This window comes from Trichomycterus rosablanca, chromosome 7 (assembly GCF_030014385.1).
Source record: "Trichomycterus rosablanca isolate fTriRos1 chromosome 7, fTriRos1.hap1, whole genome shotgun sequence".
NCBI classification, from domain to species: domain Eukaryota; kingdom Metazoa; phylum Chordata; class Actinopteri; order Siluriformes; family Trichomycteridae; genus Trichomycterus; species Trichomycterus rosablanca.
Genome location: NC_085994.1, coordinates 18886956 through 18900338, shown reverse-complemented (window position 1 = coordinate 18900338; position 13383 = coordinate 18886956). Strand labels below are relative to the sequence as shown.

At 41.6% G+C, this 13383-nt stretch overlaps 1 protein-coding gene across 1 annotated transcript in view; it reads right to left on the bottom strand.

Annotated features, from left to right (window-relative positions):
• pde4d (phosphodiesterase 4D, cAMP-specific) overlaps nucleotides 1-13383 on the bottom strand; it is a 232431-nt gene that overhangs the window by 15543 nt on the left and 203505 nt on the right. Inside the window, exon 6 of the mRNA XM_062999097.1 lies at nucleotides 5226-5338. Coding sequence (XP_062855167.1) covers nucleotides 5226-5338 — 113 coding nt within the window. The remainder of the gene's footprint in view (nucleotides 1-5225; nucleotides 5339-13383) is intronic.

The window sequence follows — 13383 nt, the reverse complement described above, 5'->3', positions numbered from 1 at the left end:
TTGAAAGCAAAAATATTTCTAAAACTGCCTATGACTTTATTTACCATTTGGCTTGTTTTACCCAAGTAACAGATTACTTTGATGCAGGATATAAAATAGATTCACCATGTGATAAATATCATTCTCCAATTTCTGAAATCAGAGCATTAGAGCATAGCTGAAAATTAGACAGAACACGTAATTAAAATAAAGCAAGGCTCAATTCAAAAAAATTCTTACACGTTCTTAGGAAACATTTAAACAAAATAGACAGCTGGTTGTGGCTTTATTATGACTATTATTATGGTGATTATTATGAGCTTCAACCACTATAAGAAAGGGTATGAGATACACACAAAATAGGGCATTTAGTAATGCACATTATAAATTAAAGCAAAAAGGGCTAAAACAAAAGTCAAATAAACAACATCACGCCTGACACAAAAAGTAGTGTCTCATTTACTGTTCAATGCAAGTGCTGTTTATATAAACATTTTTGCCATATATTGTGGCTAAAATGCAAATATATATAATATAAATTGACAGAAAATGATTTGATATGCATTGTTATGTTTGTGAGTTGAATATACACTCTAAGTTGAATATAGACTCTGAAGTGCTCAATTAAATGGCATTTAAGATTCACAAAAGAGAAAAAATGTAAGTAAAAACATCTGCAATTAAAATGTCTCATTAAAATTTATTTATATTTATTACTAATACAGAATAAATTACATACATCAGAGAAAAAGTGGCTGTATTGTGCCTGACCTGGATTTTGATGACCTCATCATACCCCACAATCAATTCATTATTATTACAACATATTAGTAAAGGCAGTATTTGTGAATTTAGATCATGTGGTTTTCAGTTATCAACCTGCAATAGGACTGCAATGAAGTCTCTAAATAAAGCACAGCTTAGTGTGTGAAAAGCAGTGAGAGTGAATGTAGGAGGGTGAGCAGAACCCATTCAGTGGGATTGTTTCACACTTCTGGTCCCACAGAGACAACACCAGGACGCTGCCTCATTTACAGCTTTACTGGAGCAGATGAGCCAGTCATAATCGAGTGGTGTGGGCCCACGCAGACATGCACATGTGTGTTCCTATTGTTGATGGATCACGAAGGTGTTAAGACACTCACTCTTGGTGGGAAAAGAATAGAAGAGTCAGGCAATTTTTAGCTGTGATTTCTCTGTAAATGTGTTTTTTTACAGGTAGGGATGTAAACAGTAACTCTATTTTAAATGTGTTGCATCTTTCTGAAAATAGGCCACCTAACCTACAGTTTCTAAACAATAATATCCTGTGAATATCAATGATTCATTATTATAACACCTCATCATTTCAGCTGATAAACAAGATGACAATATTAACAGGATCAGCTAATAAAGCTTACTTGAGAGGGAATGCACTTAAGAGTTACGCACTAAAATGTTTAACCCCAGAGTTGTAATATTTCACACGAGGAGTGCTAGTGATTATGAATTTGTGGAATCTGGTTCCTGATTCTTGAGTGTACCTATGAACCTGAGGAAGATGCCATCTGAAACTGTGCTCCTAGCAGGCTCACCCTTGACTGTAAAGTCAAAAAGGAGGTTCTAGACAAAAAGTGATCACAACCCCACCCATGGGGAACTAGAACTGTAAGTTGTAGCGCTGTTCTTAAAAGCTTTTGGTGTGGGTTTTTCACGACAAGGTGCACAATGGCGAGTTTGGGATACTCAGTATGTGTATTTGATCACACACAAATAAGTAGTTCAAGAAACAATGCCATACTGGCTCGAGCATTACTCAGGAACAGGATAAAAAGGTCTGCGAAACACACTATGAGAGACAGCGTGGGCATTGAAAAGTGTACTACTGGCTCATTAAAGTTTGCAATAAACATTAAACAATAGACATTAAACATAACACTTATAAGATAGATTTAGACAACCAACAAATGCTGATATTTAGTCTCTCCAGTTCACTACCAAGTAGTGGTATTTTGCTAATACCCTGAACATTCCACTGGCCTAAGTGAAATCCAAACTTCAAGAAGTTGGATGGACAGACGGAGCAGTTTTTAGGCAAAGGCAGCCACAAACACCATGGAGTTGCTGTCTGGGTAAACAGAAACATTGCTACATGCCTAACATCCTACAACCCAATGAGTAGCAAAGTCATATCAGCCACAATTGCCACAAAGCCGTGAGATATGATTGTTATCCAGTGTTACGCACCAACTGCTGACAAACAAGATAAAGAGATCGAAAAGTTCTACAAAAAGATTAATTGTACACTTACAGTGACTCCCAAGCAAAATCTGCTTGTGATAACTGGTGATATTAATGCAAAAGTTGGATAAGATGCAGAAGAAAGTTCCTTGGGAAATATGGTCATTGTGCAAAAAAATGATAGGGGTCAGACACTGGTGGATATGCGTGCTAAATATAAGTTGTTCTACCTACACAGAAAGCACAGATACACTTGGAAGAGTCCAAAATGAAGAGACCAGAACTCAGACTGACTACATCAAGTAGCCAGAAGTAAAAACAGATGGTTAATGCACTCACATGGCTCAATGCAGATTGTGACACTAATCACAATCCTGTAATGTTGACAGTGAAGCTCAGATTTAATAGTAAGCAAATCAGTACGCCAATACTTTTGGTGTTTGACAGTTGATTTGAAGAGCTGGATGACGGTTGATTTGAGTGTGGTAGCAGATGCAACCAAGCTCAAGGAAGAGATTGCCGAAGAACAACATGCTGGATTTAGGCCACAAGGAGGCATGTGAGATCAGATCACAAACCTCTGGGTCATCATAGAGAAAGCAAGAGAAATGTACCAGGCACTATAATTATGTTTCATTGATTTAAGTACAACATGACCAATTATGGATAAACATGGTGAAGATGAGTTTCCCCTTGCACCTGGTCCAACTACTGAGTAGTCTGTATAGCCAACAAGAAGCTGCTGTCAGGACAGCCAATCACACATCAAAATGGTTCAGGGTAAGAAAGAGTGTCTGACAAGAATGTAACGTCTTGCCATGTCTGTTTAACATCCTTGAAGAACAAGTGATAAGAAAGATGCTACAAGGATTTGCCCAAGGATTTAAGATTGGTGGAAATACCATTAGCAATCTCAGATATACTGATGACATCACAACAACAGAAGAACTACAAAGCAAAAAGACAACAGCAATGTTTTACTGGAGATACTGAAGTACTGGAGATTATAAAGGAATGCAGAAGATTGGAACAAGTGGAATCTTTATATTTCGGAAGTATGAAAATGGGAATAGTGGTGCTGAACAAACTGACAAGGACTTGGAAAAACAAGTCACTTAGCACCATCAACAACTGCTACAACAATACGAGACAGAGAGCATATGAGAAAGCTGACCCATCTTTGCAGCCAACAGTTGCAAAGTGATGACAATGTAGTGGCATGACATGCAATAGTAGTGATGCCACGTAGCTTCAGAGACCCACTTTTGATCCCTACTCACTCACTCACTTTCTTAACTGCTTATCCGTTTAGGGTCGCAGGGGGGTGCTGGAGCCTATCCCAGCTTTTCAATGGGCGCAAGGCACACAGTAACACCCTGGACGGGGCGTCAGTCCATCGCAGGGCAGACACAAATACCCACACACACAAATACACACACTCATTCACCTATAGTTTTTCATTCAGTGTCTCCAATTAACCTGACTGCATGTTTTTGGACTGTGGGAGTAAACCGGAGCTCCCGGAGGAAACCCACGCAAACACGCGGAGAACATGCAAACTCCACACAGAAAGGACCCGGACCGCCCTGCCTGAGGATCAAACCCAGGACCTTCTTGCTGTGAGGCAACAGTGCTACCCACTGAGCCACCGTGCCGCCCTAAACAATAAAACTGTTTCATAAAATGTTTTAAAAGTTTTGTAGAATGTATTTTGTTTCTCAGGAATGTCATTTTGTGTTAAGTATGTGCCAAGATTATGGAGAAGAAACTTAATTTCTATGTAGTATGCAAGGAACAAGCAAGACATAATTTACGGTGACCCAAACGGTATTTGACACCTTTAAACTATCCAAAAACAGAAATCAAACTAAACCAACAACCTTAGCTTAGCATACATTCAATACACTAACCTAATTAAATTCTGTTCATTATTACTCAAATACTAATGACACTTTTAGGCATCATATATATAATATTAAGTAAGCGCACCTAGCATATTTAATAAATATAAACAGCCACTGATATCGGTATTATTGAGATTGTGCGTGTTTGTGATGGTTCTGGTGGTGAACTCAAGCAACAAAGCTGACAGGCCTTGTGCATTACCATGGATACCTGATGAGGAAAGGGGAGGCAGCAGAAACAACAAGACAAATGCTAGCTGCTTTTACGCTAATAGCCGAGCACTTTTAGGCTTTGCGGTAGCTCTGTGTGCCGGCAGCGGTGTGATCACGGAATTCAAATCTTTTTTGAGTTTCTACGTTGTGGCGCAGCTCACTGACTGAGCCTAATTAGCATGCTGCATGTGTGCTAAGGCCTAAAGTATGAGCATGCTCAGTGCAGATTTTCCCTGCCATCATTGTAAACACAGAGCAAGGCTGGCTCCCACAGCTTTAGCATGCGGCATGACAGAGAAACGGCAGCAGGCCTCAAACTGAAGGAGAATTGACCAAGTGTTGTCACGAAATTAGGTTATCGACCGATGCATGACGCTGCACGGAAAATGTGTCACCTGGGACGATGCATTAGCAAGGTCACAGAGCAGATGCAGATCAGCTGATCTAAAATGCCAATGTGATAAATGGTGGTTACACTGAAGCTGTTAGTGTTTTAATATGCTAGTCCCATGAGTAAAACAATGAGGCCTGGGGGAGTTGAGTTAGGAGGGGATGCCTGAAAAACATGAAAACAAACACTAATAGAGACCACAGTGTATCTTAAACCTTAATAGGACGGATGCAGGATTCCATTTTCAAGAGCACTCTTTAATAAGTGAACCTCAAGTAACAGGACAAAGCTGATACTGATTTAGAATTGATGTCTTTTGAGTGAGTCAAGTCTCAGCATGCTTCTGTTTCAAAGCTATGTCAAAAAACTTGTTCCTTATTGTCCAGTAGTTTAGTCCAGTACTTGCCCTAATACAGAAGGTGTCCTCCTAAGATCTGGACCACACTATGACAGTACTACAACAACTACAGTCAATCAAGCTCCATCTGAATCAAAGCAAAAAATAGCGCCAGTCTTACCTTGTTGGAAGCCATCTCGCTGACCGAGTGCCGGGTCTGCAGGGTCTCCAGCTGGTCCAGGCACCAGTCAAGCTCCTCCAGTGTCTCGGTGGCCAGCTTCTGATAGGCCTCTTCTGCAGGAAGAGAGGGGAGTGAGGGGTCAGTTCTTAGGCCCTTCAGCGGACTAGCTGAAGCTCCAAGCAGAGGGCCCAAACGGCCATACAGCGCCATGTTGGGGTGTCTCGCCTGGACGCATGGGTGGTTCTTCATGCTGTGCACAGGCCCTCCACGGTGAATGTCCGGGGCTCCCAAAGTGAGCCAAAAAAATCCAGCGAAAAGTAAGTGTAGCTTAGAAAGGTAATCCTCGGAAGGTTACATGAAGCCACAGGCCTTGGTCAAATGTCAACAGTAAATACCTAAAGAAAACACAAAGGGGCCACACACGCTCACTTAAACACTCGCCCACATAATGACTGCTATCCAGTGGTCCAACGAGCTGTTAAGTACAGTGTCCCAGTGCTGGAGGAGTTTTGCCACGATCAGGCCCATCTCTGCCCGATAGCGGTAGCTCTACATCCACGTTTATGCAGACTGGCTCGGAACAGCAGCTACAGGCATGTTTAAGCTCCACACTCACGAACACACACATACACATTCACACAGATGCACATGTACGGTGAGCTGACACACACGGATGACTGTACTCCCCTCTGTCTCTAGTTCCATGCAGTAATGAATCTTGAACAGCCACAAAAAAAAAAAACAGAAACGGTATCAGCTGTGTATGTGTTTGTATGTCTGTGCGTGCGTGCGTGTGTGTTAGAGCGGCGGATGCCCTGTGTGTGCAGGGGGTGGCCGTGGCGCGTCGCTAGCCAAACGTGAGCAGAGCTTCCCTCTGAAACAGAAGCCTGAAGGCTGCCAGCGCTGCACCGTCAAAGGAGAGCGCAGGTTGCAATCAAACCCTGGTGTGGAGCCTACCGGATTCAGTTAGGACTGAACAAGGTGCACTGGATAGCAAACCGACCAGCTTCTCCAACAGTGTCATGTTAATGAATGTCCTGCTCACAACATTTACACAGATGAGCCAAAATATTAGCAACACCTGTCTAATATGCTGGCAAAACAGTTCTGACCCACCTAGACAGGGATTCCACAACACATCTGAAGGTGTTCTGTGGTATCTGGTCATCCTACAGTGCATCCTGCTGCCATCTATTCCATGAGTGAACAATGCAAACATGTCCGACCATGAACATGATCTTGGGGATTCAAAACAGGATTCACTGGACCAGTTGACCTTTCATTTTCAAAGTCCAGTTCCAGCGCTTGTGTGACCCTTTTAAGTGCCTTCTATGGTGGACAGAAGGTGGCCTGCAACAAGGCAGTGTCATACACACAATCACCTCATCACCAATGTTAATGTCAATGATCTGTAATTTGACTCAAAGTAGCCCTTCTGTTGGTCCGTACCAGATGTACAATAGCCTTGATGTTCTCTCATCAATACGTCTTGGCTGGCCAACATTGTATTGGTGGTTCGAGGCTTGTCACTCCTCCAACCACTGTGGGTAACTATGAGCACCCCTTGCAGTTTCGGAGATACCCAGTCTTCTAACTGTTATGAAAATCACTCAGGTCTGCATATACTGTATCTTCTACATTTAACATGTACTGTGAGTAACTACGACAAGTCCAAAATTTAATACATCTCTGACCATAACATGTCCAACTGTTACAAAACAAGTACTGGCAAGCACGTGGGGAGTTTTAGGGGTGGTCCTAATGTTTTAACTCCTCAGTGTATATCAAAATATACCAAATAACGTTATTTTTACTCATGTCATACATATTTTTTTTATTTCATTTTTATGTACCACTGGTTTATCCTGGTCAGGGTCACGCTGCGTTCAGTTTTCCCTGGAACCACTGGCCGTAATGCATTAACAAACTCCAGACAGGACGGCAAACTATCGCAGGGCCTGTATGTAGACATCTGACAGCAATGCTGGGGATTTAAAACCTGGATCCCAGGAGTAGTGGGCTAGCATATTTTACTGGTCGCCGTCTTATATTTCTACCCAAATATAAATAAATACGATTCCTACATTTTACTATTCTTTTCCTACCCCCAGGTACATGAGGTGGATTTTCTTAAATAATAGGGTGGTAGGCTGCTAAGATATTGTAATATTACCCAGGTTGGTCTCCAGAGGTCTTACTTTTGGGGACTGTAGGCGCTATATTCCCTCTAAATTAAGTCTGTTTGATGTCATTAACATTTTATATTACACTAATACAGAGTTTCCTACGTTTGCAGTTGTAAGCAGTAAGGAAGGGAAATTATGTTAAGGGGCCTTGGGGACATGAATAGCATGAGGGATGTAAACAAGCCGCCCTGGACCTGTGTATTTTTCAGTCGATTACTTAGACATATGATACACTTGCTTTAATTACATTGTTTTAACAACTGTGTTTCATTGTGTTCTTCAGATACTTCCACCATACTTACTATAATAACAAATACTGACAAGTCACACCAAATGACATGCCAGGCCTACCACATAATCTGGGACAAAACAACAATGTAATTGTTTTGTTGTTGTTGTTGTTTAAAACTTGATATTTTGACTTTCATGAGAAAAAGCTGATTATCAGAAGTGTGGTTCATGTAACAGTATTCCCTAATTCTGTGTTGAGATCTGTCTATCCATCATCCATGTCCAACTTTTAGAATCCTAAGTAACTTTTCACTTGACCTGAATCCTGACAAATAAACCACATATTTCATAGGAGAACTTGCAAACTGTGCTAACACTCGCCTCAAAGCATCTGACATGACATCAAGCTGTGTCTCAGTTGACAAAGTCAGTTTTGTACAAGCAATGACATCGTGTCTGTTGTCTCACACTATTTAGGGTTGATTTAGGACACTGTTACCGGATGCTATAGTAACAGCGACAGAGAACTATCGAACTAATGTACCTAGCACGTAATTATAGCTGAGCATTTTGTGTGCTATCATGTATTTACTGAAATTGGGCACAATGTCCAAAGACCCACATCAAAATGTTGCCTTGACCATGTTAATACGAATAAACAACCAAAAGAATGAATCAGAATAAATCATCCAGAATGACAAAGAAGCTTACGGAAACATTTCAGCTACCATTAAAAAGATCCCTTTTAAGTTGCAGACTGTCATTTACATACATATTCAACCTTGCACCTTAAGATGTGTTAAACATTAACATTATAGTGAAATATAAAATAATAAAACATCAAGTAATTTGATAACATTGATAATATTGACATAATTTTAAGTTTAAATAAAAACCATGTCCATATTATTCACCCCTAGCCTCAGTACTGGGTGCCACATCCCTTTGCCATGATAATCTCTAATAAGTAACTTCGGTAAATGCTAACAAGCATCTGACACCTCTCATGAAACCATCACACATTCTTCTGATGCAAAGCTTTCAGCACATAGAGTTTTGATGGCATTTGGGCTCATGAACCTCATCTTTCTTGCACCAGACAAACTATGGATCCACATGTCCAAACAGTTCCAGTTTTGATCTGTCACCCCCTTAGAACCCTGTAGGCCTATCCAAATTCCTTCTGGCATATTCCAGCCAACTGTGCTACTTTAGTCAAGAGTGGTGTGCGTCATGAGTGTAGCCATAAGATCTATGGTTGTTAAGTGATCTTCCTATGGTTTCCACTAACATGTGTCCCAGACTTTATCAGGTCGTCTTGTAAGGGTTTTGCAGGAACATGAAGGTTTTCTTTACTGTCCTGATGAGAATGCTAAGGTGTTTGGGTGAAACTTGGGGCTTTTTCCTAGGGCCTAGCAAGCCATAGGTTTGGAACTTCAGGACAGTACTTCCAAAAGTGTCTCTAGGAATGCTCAAAGTCTTGGGAATCTTATATCCATTGCTCTTTTTTGTCCATTTTATTTATGCATTTTCTCCCATTTCCCCCAATTTAGCTTAGATCCCTGATTGCAGTTGAGGAGGGTATATTGCTGCTCACTTGACTTGAGTGCAGCCCTTTGCGGAAACTTTTTTCACCTATGCACTCTGTACAGACGCCCCTCTATCTGCTAATCAGGGTCCTTACACAGCGTTTGAAGACCCCACCCACAAAGTCCGGTCATCCCACCTTAGCAGAACCGTGACTGCTGCAGGCACTGCCAATTATGCCCGCTAGATGGCGCCCAGTCGACCGGTGGCAACGCCGAGTTTCAAACCAAACCGGAATATCCCGCTGCGCCACCTGGGTGCCTATCCATTGCTCTTTTGATGCTAATAAATAATATTCTCTTTCGGTTTTGTGACAGCTCCTTAGTTTAGTTTTTACTATGGTAGCTACACACCTTAAACACATCACAGCTGAAGCAAATGGATCATTATTGAGTTCCCAATGGTGTAAGCATGTTATAACCTAACTGCAGGTCATACAGACTAGCAGTACGCTTTAAGATCAGCATTATTATGTAGAGACTGAATAATTATGACATGGCAGTATTAAAAAATATTCTGCTACATCTTTCATTTTCTTTGTTCATTTGCTGTATTAATCAACTCATAAGTACTTAATTTATAAAAAAAAAAATTTTTATGCATTTTCTCCCCTTTTTCTCCCTTTTAGCGCATCCAATTGCCCGATTGCGTCATGCTTCCTCTCCACCAATGCCGATGACCGCTCTGATTGAGGAGAACAAAGCTAACCCATGCCCCCTCCGACACGTGGGCAGCAGCCGTATGCATCTTGTCACCTACACTTTGATGAGTGCAATGCGGATCAGCACTGTGTACGGAGAGACATACCCTGACAGCACTCTTTTCCCATCTCTGTGCAGGCGCCATCAATCAGCCAGCAGAGGTGGTAATTGCATTAGTTATGAGAGAGTACCTATCCAGCTTTAATATCCCACCCCTATCTGAACAACAGGCCAATCGTTGTTCATATGGTTGCTCAGCCCAGCTCGAGACTCGATACGATATATTCAAGATCCCAGCTCTGGTGTACCAGCGTGTGTTTTTACCGCTGCGCCAGCTGAGCGGCATAAGTACTTAATCTGAAGCAAAATCTTACTCTGCAGAAAAGTTAAGAGTTGTTATTATTATTATTATTATTATTATTATCATTATTTTCTTTGGGGGTTGAATATCGCAACTGTAAAACTTTAATAATTAAATCATATCATTACTGTATTTTACTGAAGTCTTGCCCTGCTTGTAATGCATTCCTTAACACATAAGAAAATCACATTTAAGGTTTAAAAGTTTGCTCTAATCAGTCAAAATGAAATTGTGGGGCCCTCAGGTGGTGCATCAGTAAAACACTCTGGCACACCAGAGCTGATATCTCAAACTCGCGAGTGGCGAAGGGGGCGTGTGTTAGTCATGGCTTTCCTCGGTCAGAGTGGAGGTCAGCAACAGTATAGAGAAAGCAAAATGCAATCAGGTAATTCACTATGACTTGACGGAAAAATGGGGAAAAATGCTAAATCAAAATAAATTAATAAATAAATAATTACCCCAGTTCTGTAAACAGCGTTTATCAGTGCACTTTATCTCTGTGCCGTAAAGCAATTTAAAATATATTTAAAAAATCTGGCAAACACAAGGTGCCGGCAATCATTAGCACATGCGGAAATGCTCAAGCTGCTCACTAAGGACTCGGATCCAAGGCACAAGAGGCAAACGTTCACATATGGAGCAAAGCTCAGATTAGCCCTGTCATGCTGCCCTTCACTTTCTTTCTTTTCCTTCCTTCCTACTTTCCTCTCTCTCCCTCTGCTACGCAGGACCGGGGTGCCACTCTCTGAAAGGGACTGCACTGACGTCAATGGCATTCTTCTCATGCTTAGTGCGACACCAGACACCAGCGAGAGCGAGGCCACTGGCTCTGTGGACAGCGGGGCTGTCGGCAAGTCAAGAAATGGATCAGCTTGATCTGGACCAGAATGCTTACTGTACTGCCAGTTCAGCATTCCTTAATGCGATCCAAACTGTAGCATACTACGTGCTGTCAGCAATACAGGGAGATTATGCAGTACGACATTCAGCCATGAAAAATCAAAACAGGAGGTACAAACAAAGTAAAACAGAATTGATGGTGTGCTAAATACCCTAAAAGTGGAGTATAATGACAGTTTGTGTACATTCCTTCCTGACAGTCACATCACCCCATCCAATGAGCTTTGGGCAAGATTCTCCATCTTCTTTAGTTCTCAGCAAAAATATGAGACAGCCAGTGTCCTACACCTATAGTGAGTACATCTAAAGGCTGAATTTCCAAAGAGGAAAAACCTACAGTCCACAAAGATGATACTTGATGCCAAACTGACTTAATCAAAACATGTAAATTTATGATTTTGTTTTATATGTACAAGATGTTTTGAACAGTAAATTATTTTGCCTGATATTTTGAATACTTTACTTTAATAAGTTGGTCAATATTTTGCAGTAAGCTTAGGCAATCTGGTTTAGCTGTGGGTAAACTAGTTACTATTTGCCCCAATTTAGTTGCATCCAATTTCCCAACTGCACCTGTAAAAAAGTTTCTGCATTCCTCATTTTTTTTGCACCTGGAGCAATGATTTATATATATATTTGTTTATGCATTTACTCCCCTTTTCCTCCAAACTTTAGCGCATCCAATTACCCAATTGCATTACGCTTCCTCTCTACTGATGCCGATCCCCACCCTGATTGAGGAGAGCGAGACTGACACACGCCCCCTCCGACACGTGTGCAGTACCGACTGCATCTTTTCATCTACACAAGGCGAGTTCATATGCGGATCAGATTTGTGTATGGAGAGCCACAACCTGATCAACACACTCTTTCCCTGTCTCAGTGCAGGTGCCATCAATCAGCCAGCAGAGGTTGTAATTTCCTCAGTTACAGTGCCTTGCAAAAGTATTCAGCCCCCTTGAACTTTTCAACCTTTTGCCACATTTCAGGCTTCAAACATAACGATATGAAATTGTAATTTTTTGTGAAGAATCAACAACAAGTGGGACACAATCGTGAAGTGGAACGAAATTTATTGGATATTTTAAACTTTTTTTAGAAATAAAAAACTGAAAAGTGGGGCGTGCAATATTATTCAGCCCCCTTGCGTTAATACTTTGTAGCGCCACCTTTTGCTGCGATTACAGCTGCAAGTCGCTTGGGGTATGTCTCTATCAGTTTTGCACCTCGAGAGACAGAAATTTTTGCCCATTCTTCCTTGCAAAACAGCTCGAGCTCAGTGAGGTTGGATGGAGAGCGTTTGTGAACAGCAGTTTTCAGCTCTTTCCACAGATTCTCGATGGGATTCAGGTCTGGACTTTGACTTGGCCATTCTAACACCTGGATACGTTTATTTGTGAACCATTCCATTGTAGATTTTGCTTTATGTTTTGGATCATTGTCTTGTTGGAAGATAAATCTCCGTCCCAGTCTCAGGTCTTTTGCAGACTGCAACAGGTTTTCTTCCAGAATGGTCCTGTATTTGGCTCCATCCATCTTCCCATCAATTTTAACCATCTTCCCTGTCCCTGCTGAAGAAAAGCAGGCCCAAACCATGATGCTGCCACCACCATGTTTGACAGTGGGGATGGTGTGTTCAGGGTGATGAGCTGTGTTGCTTTTACGCCAAACATAACGTTTTGCATTGTGGCCAAAAAGTTCGATTTTGGTTTCATCTGACCAGAGCACCTTCTTCCACATGTTTGGTGTGTCTCCCAGGTGACTTTTTATAGATATCTTTGAGAAATGGCTTTCTTCTTGCCACTCTTCCATAAAGGCCAGATTTGTGCAGTGTACGACTGATTGTGTCCTATGGACAGAGTCTCCCACCTCAGCTGTAGATCTCTGCAGTTCATTCAGAGTGATCATGGGCCTCTTGGCTGCATCTCTGATCAGTCTTCTCCTTGTTTGAGCTGAAAGTTTAGAGGGACGGCCGGGTCTTGGTAGATTTGCAGTGGTCTGATACTCCTTCCATTTCAATATGATCGCTTGCACAGTGCTCCTTGAGATGTTTAAAGCTTGGGAAATCTTTTTGTATCCAAATCCGGCTTTAAACTTCTCCACAACAGTATCTCGGACCTGCCTGGTGTGTTCCTTGGTCTTCATGATGCTCTCTGCGCTTTAAACAGAACTCTGAGACTGTCACAGAGCAG